The 17,530-nt window shown below is 40.6% G+C and overlaps 2 protein-coding genes across 3 annotated transcripts; one reads left to right on the top strand and one right to left on the bottom strand.

Moving 5' to 3' along the window:
- Positions 1–6,425: 6,425 nt before the first annotated feature.
- Positions 6,426–11,878, bottom strand: LOC135257208 (potassium voltage-gated channel subfamily S member 3-like). 2 transcript variants are annotated; one of them, XM_064339712.1, is made up of 2 exons: positions 10,634–11,878; positions 6,426–8,049 (listed from the first exon to the last, which is right to left on the bottom strand). In XM_064339712.1, exon 2 carries the CDS (start codon positions 7,982–7,984, stop codon positions 6,638–6,640), a length of 1,347 nt encoding a protein of 448 aa, XP_064195782.1. In that variant the 5' UTR covers positions 7,985–8,049; positions 10,634–11,878; the 3' UTR covers positions 6,426–6,637. The 2 variants fall into 2 exon arrangements, with proteins under 2 accessions (XP_064195782.1, XP_064195783.1); XM_064339713.1 differs by having other exon boundaries at positions 11,671–11,878.
- Positions 11,879–12,085: 207 nt separating this feature from the next.
- zpax1 (zona pellucida protein AX 1) lies at positions 12,086–17,289 on the top strand. The gene is made up of 21 exons (XM_064339711.1): positions 12,086–12,247; positions 12,320–12,378; positions 12,457–12,549; positions 12,620–12,744; positions 12,846–12,992; positions 13,261–13,344; positions 13,447–13,608; positions 13,819–13,915; positions 14,011–14,231; positions 14,319–14,475; positions 14,675–14,883; positions 15,051–15,168; positions 15,299–15,498; positions 15,576–15,690; positions 15,770–15,939; positions 16,015–16,094; positions 16,177–16,304; positions 16,369–16,558; positions 16,633–16,774; positions 16,888–16,996; positions 17,132–17,289. The coding sequence occupies exons 1-21, from the start codon at positions 12,225–12,227 to the stop codon at positions 17,194–17,196; spliced, it is 2,694 nt and encodes an 897-aa protein (XP_064195781.1). The 5' UTR covers positions 12,086–12,224; the 3' UTR covers positions 17,197–17,289.
- The last annotated feature ends 241 nt before the right edge of the window (positions 17,290–17,530 follow it).

The following is a 17,530-nucleotide window of genomic DNA, read 5'->3' as shown; positions in this document are numbered from 1 at the left end:
TTATTTCATTATTATCTCATGAACCATTACAAATTTTTAAAATGAGAGAAAATTGCCATCAAAGCTGGTTATACTTGATGCAGCTGGTATAATAACAAAAATTAACTACGGTAATTAAAGTTGTTTCATTGTTTCTGATATTTCTTGAAACAACAGTAGTTGTAGAAGCTAAATATAATAATATCCTAAAATTGATCTATCCAGCCCAAATCATCCTGTGGTGCCTCCCCTTCAGTTACAACTGTATTTCTTAGTTTCCTGCATCACAAGGGTAAGTGCAATCTCTGTACAATCTCAGTGTCAGTTTGATAGATGATCCAATCTTCAAGTGGTACAGATGCAGACAGTAAAAAGTGCCATGCTCTCCAGATTAAAGAGTCATTCCACTCCTGATGAAAACAGAAGAATGTTGAATAATTTGAGTGTACTTTGATGTCAATGCACAACTTGCTACTTGATTCATTCTCTCTCTCCCTCTACAATTCACAATTTTAGCATGACTTCAACATTCTTGCAGTCCACATATGTATGGTAATTTTCTAAATACTTTGCACATCTCCAATGCATGCATATGCCGTCTGAATTTATTCCCCCAGTCCTGCCCATCAATGTGGGTGGACATATTATTGATTTTATTCCCATAGAGACTGTTGTTGTTGCAACACTGATCAATAAACTGATAATTACAGCTCGGGCAGGACATAATTCAGCTGAGCTCTCACATAGTGTATGCAAACTTTTAACATTACACTTGCCCTAGTATACATCCAGAGTCTGAACATCTTAATGCATTGCTATGGTTTGTTCATTATGGCATTTAACAATGAAATTCATCCTGTGCACAAAATCATGATGCAATTTTTTCTGAGGTTGCTGTGTGGCACAGTAGTTACAAATCCTTGAAAAAGCACCCCTGGTAGTCACATTTTGTTCCTCTTTTAATAATGTTTTCATAGAAATTAATACATCTCATCAATACATGCTTCTCCACATTCTTGAAATAACACACGATAATAAATAATTATACATCTGTTTAATGGGGTATTTTATGTGGGAAATTGGAGAAAAAACCCTCATTAAATGACCAGCTATTTAGTTATTTATCACATTGAAACAGAAGAATGAGAAAAAAGTGTTTTAACCATTTTGAAAATGTGCATATTCATGAGATAATTTGCATATGTTCCTTTAAAAATAAAGTCATAATACAAAACAATTTAGCATTTGTGTCCATATTCAAAATATAAAATATAATTTGGGGAAAATTATTATTTTTTTCCCTATTTACCCGTAGTGCCTCCCTAAATAATAAAGAACGCCCATTTGCAGAGGTGGAAATCCAGGTTCAAAAAGTAAAGGTCCTCCTCTGTATTTTGTTCCAATCACCTGGATTTGCTAATTAGCATAACTCTACAGCCAGGAGGAGGAACTAATGAGTGAAATCAGCTGGCTCATGGGTGGAAGAAACACATGGTAGGACTTTTACTTTCTGACCCCTGGACTTTCCACCTCTATGAACATGATCTAATCAATAAATCAATTGAATTTTAGTCCAAATGCAGTATCACATCTTCCATAATCCTAACACATGCAGTGCATTAGCCAGGCATCACCATCCATATTGTCAATCATGGTGGTAGTAGCATTATATTATGGGAATGTTTTCACCAGCAGGGAATGGGAACCCTCTCAGGATTGGGAGGGAAATAAATTGAACAATTTAGAGGCAAATCCAAGAGGAAAATATACTGCAGTCTCGAAGACAATAAAACAGAGATGAAAATGCACCTTTCAGTAGGACACTGACCAAAAGCACAAGGTCAAACCTACACTGGAGTAGCTTAACAAGAAGACAGAATGACTGTCCTGCAATATTTTGCACTTTTGTAGAGCTGAAACCCACCCTATATATACACAGTATATTAATCTAATCCATTATTTATATTCACAAGTTACAGCTAATCTAGTAAAAATGGGCATGTCCTCAACTGTTGATGTACACATGGCAACCATATTGTTTTGAAAGTTTCTTTTCAAAACGATAATTATCCAATTTGAGACTCTACAGATTAATTCAAGCCTTTCAATTTGGTGACACCCAGCTTAATGACCTAGGACTAGTTTGCAAAAGTAGGTTTTGTCAAAAATGGTGGAAAATCTAAATGGTTGCTGGTGTTGTTTCTTGAGGCAAATTTCTTCACCTGAAGCAGTAGGGTCTACCGATGTAAGTTATAGGATTTTTCATCAACCATAGCCAAAAATATGCTCTTTGAAAACCTGCATATTTGCTATAGCACCCCTTAAAGGGTAACTGATCCCAAATTAATAAGGCTGTCAAATGGTTGCTGATATTTGATTGGTTGATGGCAGCCATGTTTTGTAAAGATATATTTTGCTCAATGGAACCACTGGTGGGGTCATTCATAGAGATGCAGGATACACATTTTCGCCCTAACTGGACAACTAGTTGAAGAATCACAGGCATTTAAACTTATTTGGCTCTTATAGTGGCACCTATTGGCAGAAAGACACCAAATACCACTTTTTGCCAATAGGTGGTGTACAACAATGTACACTTCTGCACGAAATTTGGTAAGGATCGAACATACTGTTCACAAGTTATTGTAAAAATTAGTACAGTAAAAATGGCCATACCCACAACAATTGATTCATGTGTGGCGGCCATATTGTTTGGGAAAGGCAACTTTTTTTTAAATTATTATTGAGGTCAGACTGCAAAAAGATTTAAAATGGCGGAAAATCTAATATGGGGTATATTCAACTGAGAATATACATTTTGTTCAGCATGGGCTATGGGAAATGGAATCAAGAATTTTGATTGTAGATCACATGCTTCAGGAGTAATGGGTCAAAACATAAATGGTAGCATTACAGTCTGGCTACTAGGCGTTGTTGCAATAACCTGAATAGTAGTAGGATCGTACTTGCCAAGTTTCATGCTCTATGATTTACGTTTTGTTTTTGTTTCTTTGCTTTTTGCTGCCCATTCAATTTTAGGGAATAATAATAATAATAATACATTAAAAAATGTAATGACTTGAGTTGCATTTATAACCTGGAAATTATCCCCAAGGTGTCTGAGGCAGCATTGTGTAATAAAACAATCGCTGCACTTTCAAAGCTGGCTCATATAACTACATGTATTGCCTGCGAACTGCTTCATGAATCAACAAATGTACATATCAAATGGACATGGTCATTAACCACATGTATAGTAGTTCTCCATAAATACTTGATGAGGAGTGTCAGCTGAGTGATTTGAAGACGAGTTGCAGGCAGCCAGGCCGACGAGAGCTATAGGTGATTATCCAATGTGCTGACAGAATTTGCACTGCCTGTGAACAAATAGCCACCCAGTCCATTATCTCTGTGCCTTACCTGGTGGAACATAAACCTGCAATAGTCACCAAGTGAATTTTCTGTTTGGATTCCTCCATAAAATCCACCAGCCATCACCCAGTGGCATTTATTGAACAGCCTAATGATGTCCTTGCATCACTGATGTTGGCAGCAACTCTTTGCATCTCACAAATGCATAACATTTAAAAAAAAACAACCCAGTTGGCATTATATGGTATATTCCTCATATATTCTTATTCTGTTGTGCATGAACTCATAGTTGAGAAAATAAGTGAGAAATTAGTGATTATCAATTGAATTATACAAAACTCTGGTTCTTCACATTACTAGTTCATATGACAATCACATATTCTATGTGATTTCATTCTTGCAAGATTATTCCACTATCATTTGTGCTTCACAAGTATAGTACCAGGAGATTTTTGATATTACTAAAAATATCATTATCATCAGTTTATGACCTCCATTTTGTCTGTCTACTGCAGTTTAAATAATATCTACAGGGCAAGAGAACAGGGGAAAAGTTCCATTTGAGCACTATGAGTGCTGCTACATGCTGGTGGAATAATGCCTCAAAGACTGATACCGTGAAAAGATTATCATGATGGCAAGGCAGGCAGAAAGCTCTGTGCCAACATTCTTTTCCAAGGAGCACATGTGGTCCCAAGTTGAAAAATTTAGGAGCACACTAATCATTCCAATTAGCAGATGCACTCTTAAATTTTGTTTTCCAGTGAGCGTACATCAATTTTCAGGAGCAAATGCTTCTAGAATGGGAGCACCGTAGAGCCCTACAAAGCTATTTTCTGGCCGAACTGTGACAAAATGTAATGTATCTCAGAGGAGTCAGATTCCTCGTAGCATTTCAGCTCTTGTGTCGAATTTCCTCCAAGGTGATAAAATAACAGTAACTCCTTGCTGGGGGCTCAAACCTTACACCTCAGAAACCAACAACGGTGCAGCTCCACAAGAAACCCCTTCTTAGCTGTACTCCATTCAGTTTCTTTGAAAATTCTCACAGACCGCTGGCCAATATATGAATGGTCACGTGCATGTCACTGAGGTGTGGAGTTACCCCTAAGCACTGGCAGCATTGTGCTGCTTGCACTTTGAAGGACTCTAGCTCATGGTACTAGAACAGTGATGTCGTCCAAACCTCTTGATAGGCGGTTTAACTACAGTGAGGAGTAATGGTTAGGGCACTGAGGTCTGAGTGCTACATGCTGGGTCACTGTTGGATGACTGTTGACAAATGCCACAAGCAGTCATGGCATACAGCATTAAACATAACATTAATATGTCCCAAACATTTTGGTGTCCTGAAATGGGGGTTGGGGGGGGTGGGCTGCTGTAATTTTTACATGGTTAGACCAAAATGTATAAAAATTAATTAAATAAAAGCTGAGAATCCACACTTGCCCACGTTAACTGATTTATTACAAATCAAAAAATTGTGGAGTACAAAACCAAATCAATAAAAAATTTCTTTGACCCAAACATTATGGATCTCATTGTATGCATTTATGCATGCATGTATGTGTGTGTGCATGGATGCATGCACGTATGTATAAACACACAATGGGTAAATATGTTAATTGAATAATATTAAGAAACATCATAATATTTGTGGACCATATTTTATTGAGCATATATCAATATTTAACTATTCTTTATTGAGTATTATCAATATTTCACAATGTTCTCAAGCCTGGCATCAAGCGTGCACTCATTAATTTCTAAGATTCATTTATTTCTGAGGGGACGGTTATTGAGGCATTGCAATGATAGGTCATAAATTAAGTCTGCCATTTTCTGTATCACAGTATTTTATTTCAAAACCTACCAATTTCCTGTAGACCATGTAATGCATATACATTTGCTTTGAAGTGCAACATATAAATATTTAATCATTTGCATTCACTAAGTGGTTCATTATCAGCAGCTCATTTTAAAAATCTTATCTTGACAAGAAACATGAGTGAAACCACAGCAATTCACAAGGCACTTGCACTGTTATAATTCCAGTCCAGGAAGCCATTTATATCCACAAAGCAATGTTCAGTAATATGCATATACTTTTGGGGTAAAAAATATTTTCATTTTATTTTTCATTTGTCAAAATCTATTTCAGGTTGGTGGAATGTTGTCCCTAGCCTAATGTGAACCATCTTTTTAAATTGTCTTCTGGAAGCTAACTCATAGCTACCAGGGTTCGAGTTATGTGGGAGCGGAGCTCCCATGAAAGCAGTAAAATCATACATCTGTGGGGGTCGCTAATACATACCCAACAACCATTATTTTAATCACGAATAATGCATTTTTCAATGTAATTATTTACGTTAACGAGATAAATAGGCTAAAAGAAACATGTTTTCCAAAAGAACCAAACGCACCATATTCTCTCCTGAATGACAGCATGGCTGCACTTCACCACCAAGCCACCATGGTGCGCAGTAGAGTATTGCGCAAACTATGTCTTTTCCTGTTGAGAGCGCGCGAGCCACAAACATTCGAACCCATTTGGAAGAAGAAGCCACTACATATATCAGCCAATATTATCTTTATAATATATTGAATAGAAAGTAGTATAGACTAGCTACCATGCCACCGGCAGCTCCCAGCATGCCCCGCGCACGGGACACTTTCTTCGGGTTCGTGCGGGACTGTTGCCCTGTAAATGTTGTAAATAGTGTGATTACTGTCTTGTACAAACGTGTCTGTGTTGTATGATTTGAGTTTTGTTGTCTTTGGTTGTTTGTGTGGTGTGCCACCATGGGAGAGACAAAGGAGGAGTTTGAGGGGCTTCTCCCCTGTTCGCCACTGTGAATTGAACTGAGTGAATGTCTGATTTCTGTATTGAATGTTCCTCAATAAAGCTCAATTGAATTTGAACTACTTTACGTGTCAGCTTTCATCATAGACCCTCACCACGTTACACCTAACATTAGTTACTTTACAGACCCCCCCCAAAGCTCAGATTATAACTCGAACCCTGATAGCTACAATGGACCATGGCTATGTGTCCGTTGAAAACAAGATACCAATTAATTAAGATAGAGCAATACCTTAGCCTTGACTGCTGTTACACTCTTGTCCAGGAAAGGAAGAACAGATGGAGGTTCCAGGTTGACATTCATGTGGCACACCTAACCCTGAAAGCTTATGAGCTAATGTGTACTACCTTCAGTGGCAGTTTCCATATCTGGAATACTAGCGGCATCTGCTTTTTCTTTACTGCTCCTGGGGTAAGCATCCTCTATGAAAGAAAGCATCTTTTCAGCATGTACGTCTCTGGTTCTGGAGACTCCATTTCATTTTCACACAGATCCACATCCATTGCCTTGTTTCTCTGGTAGTACTTGGAGAACTTATTGAATATTATAGTGATAGGCAAGGCTACTACCAGTAACCCACAGATAATGCAGACAGTTGCGACCACTTTCCCCGCCAGTGTCACAGGACATGTGTCCCCGTAGCCCACCGTTGTCATACTGATGGTGGCCCACCACCAGCCCTCCGGGATAGTCTGCAGCTTTGACTCTTCATCCTCCTTCTCCATGAAGTAAATGAGGACAGAGAAAATAGAGATCCCAACAGACATGAAGAGAACAAGCAGACCCACTTCATGGTAGCTGTGTCTGATGGTGGAGCCCAGTGCACGAAGCCCCGCTGAATGCCGGGCCAGTTTGAGGATACGGAATATCCGCATCAGTCGCAGGATCTGCACCACCTTTCCCACGTTCTCCAGGTCCTCCTTCTCCTCATCTACAGTCTCAAATGCAAGCGTGGCGTAAAATGGAAGGATGGAGACAAAGTCGATAATGTTCAAGGGGCTTGCCAAAAACTTTCTGGGGCGTGGGGCCACAGCAAGCCTAACAGAGAACTCTGCTGAGAAGCAGATAACACAAGCAATTTCAAGGACAGCAAGCACAGGGTCCTCAACATGGCGGTCACTGGCATCAAACTTGTGAAATTCAGGCATGCTATGAATGCACATGGCCACAATGGAGGTAAGGACCACACCTAGTGAAGCAATAGTGACTGCCCTGGAGCAGTGTGAGTAACCAGGGTCTTCCATCGTCAGCCAGACATGCCGCCTCACTTCTGAGCACCAGGTGCCTTCAAAACTCTCCAGGTCTTTATCTAGGACTGAGAGCTCCTCAAGCGAGGAGTCCATACTGAGCTGCTGCTCATCACTCAGATCCCAGTCTTGGTCCTTCAGGTATTCCTTGCGTTCCTGAAAACTGCTACCACAGCAGGATCCTAGGTGTAGCTCCTTTATCCCCCAGTACTCTATCTCCTGACTGAAGGAGAAGACACAGAGCTCCTCCATTAAGTGAATCCTACCAGTTCGGTAGAAGTTGAGCACACAGCGGAAGACAGTGGGGTTCCTGTCAAAGTAGTATTCCCTTTCAGCCGCACAGTAGTCATCACACAGCTCCAAAATTGCCTCCTCAGTCCGGCAGTGGAGCAAGCGACCCAACCGTGTCTGTGGAAAGCGCAACAGGGTGCCATAGTACACCTTCTGCCTGAAACCACCGACATTCAGGTTGATAAGGTCATCCTCAATCCCATGTCTGTGGAGGATCTGCCCATATACCATTGCAGTGTTGATGCAACAGGGTGTAGAGGGGTGTGGCTGAGGAAATGCTCAGGTTGCTCTATCACCTACAATATAAACAAGGTACAGTTAATCAATATATTTTAAGTAATAATGTACAACTAATATAAGGATTCATAGCTCATAGATTGTAGCATTCTCTCATTTACTCATTTATTGCAGCTGTAACTGAAATATCATGTACTGGAATTTCCCTGATAATTCACTGTTTTGAAAACGAGACTCCTCAGTGATGTCCCAAGTTTTGGATGCAAAGATTCTTCATTGCTTACATATCTTTGCTGAATCCTGACAATGCTACTGATATGGCACAGCAGCAGAAACAGTTTGTTAGCTAGCATCATAGCTGCAGAGAAAATACTTGCCTCAAGTTAGCTTCAGCCAAATTTCTTGTCGTGGATCTGCACCTTTATATAATTTTACTTGAATCCCTCTAGTCTCCACTCATGGGCCTCAGCATAAAACATTGTAGGTGGACTTACCAAGTTCAGCATGACCTGGCATTTTTTTTAGCTGAATTCACAAGTGATCGTGATGCACTTGCTACTACAAGCACACCTGATACATTACATTTATTTGGTAGATGCTTGTACACAAAGCAACGTACAATACAGTAAGTGCATCCCAAAAGTCATTGGAATACTCATTATGTGACAGTCATCCATAGCCATGAACACATTAAATCCAGTTCACACAGTAAGCATAGGCTAGGTCAGAAAGTTACGGTAAATCAAACTAGGAGGCCTGGCAATGAGCTACAACATCAAGATAACGATAAAAGTGCAATATAAGAGCTGGATAGAGATACGAGCGTAACATGAAAGTGCTAGAGGAACAAGATAAAAGGATACAAGTGATATGTGCCCTGCAGATTAGTTCTAGTTAGTCCAGGTACAATCTGAAGAGATGCATCTTCAGACCACAACAGTGGTAAATGGTAAATGGACTGCATTTATATAGAGCTTTTATCCAAACAGCTTTACAATTGATACCCATTCACACACACACACCAACGGTGAAAGGCTGCCATGCAAGGTACCAATCAGTTCATTGGGAGCAATTAGGGGTTAGGTGTCTTGCTCAGGGACACTTGGAGACACACCCAAAGCAGGGGATCGAACCGGTAACCCACAAGAAGTGGCAATTTGTCCTAGACATAAATAAATAAACGACGCAAGGAAAACACTGAAGAACGGCATTGACATTCCAGGAATTGCATGGCACAGTATGGCAGACCACAATTCACCATCAACCTTGAGACATTATCATGCTGCTGAAATTGTATATAATTCCTTTCTTTCTTTCTTTTTTTTTGATCCCTTGAGTTGTGTCTCATAAACCAAAGAAAATGGACATAACTGAAATGGCAAGCTAGCATACACATAATATACCAAGTTAATTGCAAAAGTTTTGGGACAGTGACACACTCCAGCACATTAGATTTGAAATGAAACAAAGGATTAGCAACCAAGTACTAAATATGACAACTTCATTTCAGTTTATTTTCATTTGTCCAATTACTTTTGCTCCCCTAATATGGGGGCTATGTATTAAAATGGCTGTAATTCCCACATGGATCACCCAATATGAATGCAAATGCCCTCAAATTAAAGCTGTCAGTGTGCACTTTATCTTCATATTGATTGCTTTATTTCAAATTTCAAAGTGCTGGAGTACAGAGGCAAAACAAGAAACTTTGCACCAATGTTCCAATAATTTTGCATTTAACTTTGTATCTTGTAGTTGGATACATTATACATTAGCTAATACGTAAAAAAGGTTTTTGAGTATAGGCTCCGCAGAGCATTATTGTCACTGCCCTTCATTATGTTTAAAGCAAGGATTGTATTACACCACTTCGGAGAAAGAGAACTTCTACTCTCCATAACTAAGCTATTGGGCTTTAAGACAGAATACACTTTGTTCCAACATCTATCGGACGGACTAATTTAGCCAATGCGCCTGAAAATTTTTAAAGCGCCTATTCACCTGCAATACGACCGATACAAATATAGACTACAGCTAGTTGTAGCCTGTTAGATAGTACGCAAATACAGAGCAATAAATATATAAAGTATATAAGTCTCTTAGAAGTGCTAGAACTATGGGACATTCTGTCCACACCATGGTAATACAAGAAATAATACATTTTGCCTTCGTTTAATGGGCGGAAACTATATAATATAACGCGCTCCTTAACCCTAGACGCATTCAGTGCTAGCAATCAGTCAACAACTGTTGAGCATTACACATTACAGCCTGCGCGCTCAAACGCAAAAACAATAATAACAATAATAATAATAATAATAATAATAATAATAATAATAATAATAAAATAAGAAACATTGTAGCCAGGGCAACTCAAATACGTGTCAAGCAAAATGGACTAAAGTGTCAACGTGATACAAAATTAGGGGATTCGGTCGTATGCATTTTCATACGCACTCGACTTTCGGACAGTAAGAAAATATAGGCAACGGTGCTTTTTTCAAGGCACCGTTTTAATTAAGTTGGCAGCTAGCGCTTATACATAGCATTCCGACTAAATACTACAATCAAAGAAATGCAACGGAAGTTCCTTATACAAGCAGTGGGGCGTAATGTGTGTGTACGCAATTATTAAAAGCCTACCTGATCATATTAGATCCCCCCTTCCGCTAAAACACTCCCGAATATGTTGGATCTTCCCATGCAAACTTGCTGAATACAACTCTCGGGCTCAGTGTGTTCTTTGCTTGCTCCTAGTTTTGACTTTAGGATGTTCCGGCGTCCCGTGTAGGCAACCGGTCTGACAATTCCCGCAAACTGTCATTCACTGGCATTGAGTAGTGCATGTTTATTGGCTTATGTGCAAACCCTCCCGTTTGGATAGTCGGGAGGGTTGCAAAACACTTTCTGAAAGCATTTTATAAACATTTTTATTTTTTTAAGAGAGGAATCATTCTGTTGATCCAAGAAGCTTGCAGGATGGCAGTAATAATGGATTGTCTTTTGTAATTTATTTTAATATGCTAATTGACAGAAACATGCACTATAAAACAGAACTTTCCTTTAAGATTAAACTTGATATTATCAATTTTCTGAAACACAAATATTGCCCACAAAACAGCATCCATATCCCATTAGCCATGTCAAAGAGAGTAGGCTACATGCAATATCCTTTCAATATCGAGAAGTAATTTAAGATAGCTATAGGCTAGGCCTCTTCAAAGTTATCAGAAAACGTATTTCGTCTTTGGTCTGGCCTATGGCCAATTCGGTTACCAATTAATTACAGTTTCTTCAAACAGCTTTAAAATAATTAATTCAAATCTAGGCTACACGGTTTCGCCGGAAACGTAGGTCAGGTCATTCTCAGTTTTAAAATGGGATCTGTAGGCTACAACATTAATAAGACACAATAAAAGCACTAATCTCAGCTGAAATGCCAAAAGTGTTACAAATTGTGGTATTATAATAGCCCGAACAATCCTGGTTATCTGCACTCATCCAGTGTAGCCTATTACGAATTGATTGCAAATCTAGTTCCTTTACATAGGAGACTTAGCGTACACGACTATCTACAAGTTGTACCACATGAATTACAAATAGCCTACTGTGTACCGTAGCCAGAAATAATAGGCTATAGTTTGACCTGCACAGAACTAGGTGGACATTCGCAAACTCACTGGTGTGTGGTGGTTCAGCGAAGATAATTGCGCATCCAGTCATTTAAATGGCCTGGTGCCCATTTTTACACGGTGTGCAGGTATAAATAAAGGCGCGTAGGCCTGCTTATACAAATTTTAGATCTGTAAAAGATCGCTGTAAACATCCATCTACAGCGATGCAAACGGCTGTTTCCGTCTCATTTCTGGTGTGTCTTCTGAACGTGAATTCACCTATTTTGCCAAAGTAGCCTATAGGCTACCCCCCAAACAAGAACCGGTTACTTGTAAGAAACCGGCTCCTAACACAGTAACACTTCGCCTCACAATTACACAGCCAGTTATAAAGAGAGAATCTCTATTGCCAATTAGACTGCAACAATAATCACCTGAACTCCATTTTTCTCTCTAAATAAATCAGCTCAGGGTGGGAATGTATTGTATTAATCTCCGCCATCGTAAGAGAGCTGTTAATAGGTGTTTGGAAGGGGGCTTTTTTTTCCCCCTGGTTATTTGGCGGGTTTCATTTTACTCAGTACCAGTGATTTCCATTTTGATTACATTTTAAATTTGTAATGGGACGGTTTCTTGGACTTCGGTAAGAATGTGAATCTTGTTTTAGCTAATTTAATTTTAATACGGTGTTTCACTAATATAATTTACCCGTCAGGACTCTATGGTTCCTGCTGATGGGTCTTTGGATACAAGCCGAAAAGCACTCCGTTCCTCGTAAGGAATTCGAGCGTTTTTCTAGTTTCTGCTTAATCGTTTAGAAAATTACCAAACCAATGCGAAATGTGTTTTAAGATGGACTCGAAGTGGAGTGCCTCGGTAACCTGGTGGGGCTTTCCTTGGATGGATCTCTGCTCTGGGAACATCAGTTGGAGATTGACGCTGCTGGTTTGTAGACTGGGTTCTTTATTAAACGTAGGCTATGTGTGCCGGTTCTTTAACTTCTCTCTGTTTGCAGATGGTTCTACCTTCGTTCCCATAACCGAGAGAGTGGCTTCACAATGTGGATTCCGTAGGAGATCTGACCCTTGGGGCAATACCATGCTCTTTGCTTCAATCCAGAATTGCTTCGTTGAGGGCGCTGTAAGGACTTTGTTCCATTGTATTCTCCATGGTTCAGAGGACCATAAGGCTTTGTTCTCCATGATTCTCCTTCATTATGAAATGTTTTTACCTTTTGTCAGGATGATGATCAGATCTTTGATCTGACCATCCGATTGAGACTATCTGGAAGCCCTAAATCTGACGCTGTCATGCACACCGTTTCCAAAACCTGTCCGTACAGTGCATGGGCCTCTCGTGAGATCATTTGCAACCACAATTATATGGAGGTGGGTGTGGGTGTAGGGGAGTGAGGGACGGAGGGGGCTCCTACTTTATTTTCTTTCAGGTTTAGATGTTTTGTTCCATGGTCCAGCATGCACAGTTTTGGCATGTGTGCTTGGCTCCCTCGTCAAGTTCTAGATTAATTTTGTTTTGCTCAGAAGGCAAACCATTCATGTTCATTTTGTCAGCTGGTTTAACTGGTGTCAAGCAATTTATATCTGAAGTTCAGTGAGATTAGTAATTGTTTACACATTGCTGCCCCTCCCCTTTTAGGTTTCTGTTAGGAGACGCATCCCTAATGTTGAAGAATTTGAGAAAGAACTTCCTGAGTATGAGGGGTTTGATGATGGAGATGAGGTAAATATTTTTCACTAATTGTGATGTGTGACAGATGGTTACCTTTCTTCTGTAACTATGCGAGACTGATGGTAACTGTGACATGTGACCCAATTGCAACAGAACCGCTCTCCGCTTAAGCTGTGGAAAGTACAGTTTCACACAGGAGAGGCTAAGGCAATGACCACAGAGGAGGCCCACGATAAAGGTTATGGCCTGTCTATTTCCTCCACACGAGCACTTCTGCGGAGCCCTTTTAATACACCTGAGAGCACTACAGTGGATGTGAGTTACTACTCTTCTCCCCCTCCCCCCCTTACATCTGCCAGATTGCAAGCCTGTGTTCACTTCACTAGCTTTGAGGCTATATTTTAGACTCAATTTTTTTTCTAAAGCCGTTTCTGTACTCGGCACAAACGTCATGTACTTCCTGAAACCTGTCTTGAATGCATCTCAAGTCTGCCTTTCAGTGTGGTTCTTGAATGATTCAAACAGGTGTCTGGAGTTCCCATGCAACTAATTAAGGCCTCTACATACTTGAAGCGCAAATGGATGATGAAGCAGCTATATTCTGCTGCTGCTTGCCCTACTGGTGAGATCACGTTTGACCCTGATTCTTTATAAAGCTACTTAGAGCAGTGGTCCACTTGGAACAATGCCGACTTATTGTTTTATTTTTTTTTCTAGGTGGTGTCACCTTCACAGAAGAAATGATTACCTGGCGTCTGCCCTTGCGAATCTCTCCACTGCTTTCCAGTGATTATGTCCATATTATTGAGTACCACATGGGAATCCAAGGCAAAAGGCTGGATGCTTCTATAATGGCAGCTAGGAACTACAAACTGACTATGACTGATTCTTACTTCATTGTTGAAATTCCAGTGGGGTCAGTTGATGGCTATTACAAGGTTGGTCTGGAAGTCTCACTTTCCATTTACGTCTGGCCTTCTCGATCACTTGAATGCAAACCTTGAAGCCCTTTTTTGTGTGTGTAGAGTCGAGCATTGGATTACCAATACTACATCACTTATAATGTTGAGCCCATGCTGGAAGTGCTATGGAAGGAGGATGCCATGTATGATGACACAAGATACAAAGTTCTATATCCCATCATCACCCCACCTATGGCCAGACCACCTTTTATCCAGGACAGTGAGTATTGCATTTTGACATGCACCTTTATGTAAAGTTCACTGCAGGCCCCATTTTTCCTTCCTTGTTTCATATAAATGCAGAATGGCCCCATTTGCAGTTTCAGAAAGCATTTTAGCTTTGCTCTGTCTGTACAACACCCCAGACATTTTGAAGGGGAAGCTGCATTTCGGTTTAATTTGCATCTTTCTGCCCACAGATACTGTCCCTGAGAAAAGAGTGTTTGACTTCTTTGTGGGGAGCTTCCTATCTGATGTAGAGTTGGTCAATATCACCTTTACAACTGGTGTGATGTCTATTGCTGAGGCTAATGTGCAAGGATTCAACGTACAGGAGCACATATTGCCCACTGGCTTAAAGGGATACTTTCTGCAAGTGCCTTTTTCCGATCCTGTTGTCCACAAAGAGGTGAGTGCACCTTTGGCTTTAATTCTGTTTTGAGGCCCATCTGAAACCTTACAAAGTAACCAGTGCACATTGAAATTGTCGTTAAAACCAATGGCTGCATTCAGTTTGGAAAAAGGCATTTGAGTAGCATAAATTGCCGTTGGCAATAACCGGTGTCTGCTCTTTAGAACACCGCTGTGGATGTCACGGACTACATTTTGCCTGTGACTTTTGGTTTTGTCACCCTGCCGGAAAATGGCCCCTTCTCTCACCCAGGAATGCTCAAAGCCAGCCTACAGGATGTCGGTATGTGAATTTTGAAAAGGGTATATAATTTGCTCTTCTGTGTTGTACGTCGCTCTTATCCAGAGCGACGTACATCTGCTAAATGTAATGTGTTGGCCTCCTGTCACTTGCCCCTGATTTATATTTCTAGTTTTGCCCACTGTGATTGGCACCTGTGATCTGGAGTACTTCTATGTCACTGTGGAATATGGAAGCCAGGGCCACAATTTTGTGACTGTGGTGGGCCAGAGGGAACTTTCACCTGACATTGCAGAAGAGTACGGATATATACACAATGACACCCACTTCAGTATTGCTGTCCATTTTTTGGCTCAGGATGCTGTGTTTGAGGTATGTGGTCTTGCGCTTTTAAACCCTTGTATCATGGTGCATGACTACTGTTGTAACACCCTCTCCTTTCTTCTCAGATGGTTTGGGCATCTTTACTCAGAAGTAGGTTGAATGTGGTCCTGAAGAATCCTGTTCATGGCTGGAATCTCAATGATTTCTCCCTGTCTTGCAGCTTCCCCATGACAATGATTGGTTTGTATTCTGTTCAAAATTCTCTGTTGGTGGCACAAGGGCTATGAGAATTCGGTCTTCACATGGTTTGCTTTTGCAGAATGCTTCTCAAATGGAACAATGACGGCCCTGGCTGTGAAAGTGGAATCCGTACCAGACCTGATCTTGTCTCAGCTGACTCTACGAGATTCCCGGTGTAAACCTGCCTACAGTGACCACATTTTTGCTTTCTTCTCATTTAGTTTGAACTCTTGTGGAACTACCAGAAAGGTACTGGTTGTGTTGATGTTCTGGTAGATTCTGTTATTGCTTGGAAGGGTAAATGCTCCTAACTTTGTCTTGTAGTTTATCAACAACTACATGATTTATGAAAATGAAGTGTCCTTGGGAAGTCAGAAGGTCACCACTGCTGCTGACCAGTATCTGTAAGGACTGGTGTCATTCAAGTTGTGGATTTTCTTCTCTTATCCCCTAGTCCTCTGACTGTCTGTCTGTTCTTCGCTTAAGGATCACGGTTTCCTGTTACTATGGGATCAATGCCACCTACACACTGCCCTTTAGCACCATGCCAAACCCTGAACCTGTTGTGCATGCAGCGCTGGGCGTGTTTATGGTCGGAATGCAGCTTGCCCTGGGTAGGTCAAGCCTGAAATTAGGTTGGGTTATCCTCTTGGCCTCCAACTTATTTTTCTTCCCCAGATTCATCATATAGTGTCTTCTACTTGGATGAACACTACCCAGTTGTGAAGTACTTGCGAGAGCCTCTGTATTTTGAGGTGGAGCTGATGCGAACCACAGACCCACAGGTGGAACTGTTCTTGGAGAACTGTTGGGCCACTACTGAAGAGGAAAGGACCTCCGTTCCTAAGTGGGACATTATAGTGGATGGGTGAGTTGACTGATTGTGGCTCAGCTTTTGAAATGTGAACATTTTAACATTCATGCTTTGCTTCTCTCAACTAGCTGTGAGAATCTTGCTGACCCTTACCATACCATTTTCCACGGGGTCTCAGCCGATGCCAGAGTACATTTCCGTAGCCACTTCAAACGCTTTGAGGTCAAGATGTTTTCATTTACATTGGATGGTGTAGCTCTAAAAGGACAGGTAATTCTCACTAGCTTTGCCTCTGGAATATTTGTGTAAACTTTAATCCATTAGTTAATCTGTGGTCACTCTGGTCACAATGGGCAAAAACCCTTATGTAATTTCTTTCCTAGATCTTTGTCCACTGTGATGTTGTGATCTGTGATGTCAACAGCCCCACAGACAGCCTCTGCAGCAGAGCGTGTATGAACAATCAAAACATGAGTACAGCATCAAAGCGAGGTATAGCAGATTGACCATTTGTTTGGAAGTGACTGTCTGTGAATATTCTGGCTGACAATCTGCCCCCCCCCCCCCCCCCAGGCAATTTGTTTGTCCTAAAAAGGAGGGCTGACTGCATTATTTTCTTGCCAACAGTTCGCAGGAGCACAGAGAATACCCATATGGAACAGGTGTCATCTGGTCCAATTGTCCTCATCTAGAAACCCATTGTTTTCTGAAAAGTACCAACTTAGGTTGATGTGCCAGTTCTTGCAGACTTGTGTATGCAATCCAAATAAAATCTTAAACTATAATGACTTGTTTCTTTTAGGGGGTGGAATGGCATGCCTTACTATAATATTCAACTCCAGGAGAAATTTATCCCACCCCACCTAACATTTAAATGGTGGAATTTGTGTGGTACTGACTTCAAATAAGGCAGCTCCTGCCTTTTGTGCTTCCCTTTCAAAAACTGGTTCTCCAGAATAGTTAGCAGCAAAAGATAGTAGCTTTCCATCAGTGCAAAGTTGTTTGATCACTGAAGCTGGTTATTTT

This window comes from Anguilla rostrata, chromosome 6, assembly GCF_018555375.3.
Source record: "Anguilla rostrata isolate EN2019 chromosome 6, ASM1855537v3, whole genome shotgun sequence".
Taxonomy (NCBI): Eukaryota; Metazoa; Chordata; class Actinopteri; order Anguilliformes; family Anguillidae; genus Anguilla; species Anguilla rostrata.
The sequence above is the reverse complement of the archived record's forward strand: the minus strand, read 5'-3'. Positions and strand labels throughout refer to the sequence as shown.

Coding starts and splice junctions, on each gene's coding strand:
- LOC135257208 (XM_064339712.1), bottom strand. CDS start 7,984: ATGGTATATGGGCAGATCCTCCACAGACATGGGATTGAGGATGACCTT.
- zpax1 (XM_064339711.1), top strand. CDS start 12,225: ATGGGACGGTTTCTTGGACTTCG. Junction 13,609..13,818: donor CTGAGAGCACTACAGTGGAT/GTGAGTTACTAC, acceptor TGATTCAAACAG/GTGTCTGGAGTTCCCATGCA. Junction 15,940..16,014: donor CTTGTGGAACTACCAGAAAG/GTACTGGTTGTG, acceptor TTTGTCTTGTAG/TTTATCAACAACTACATGAT.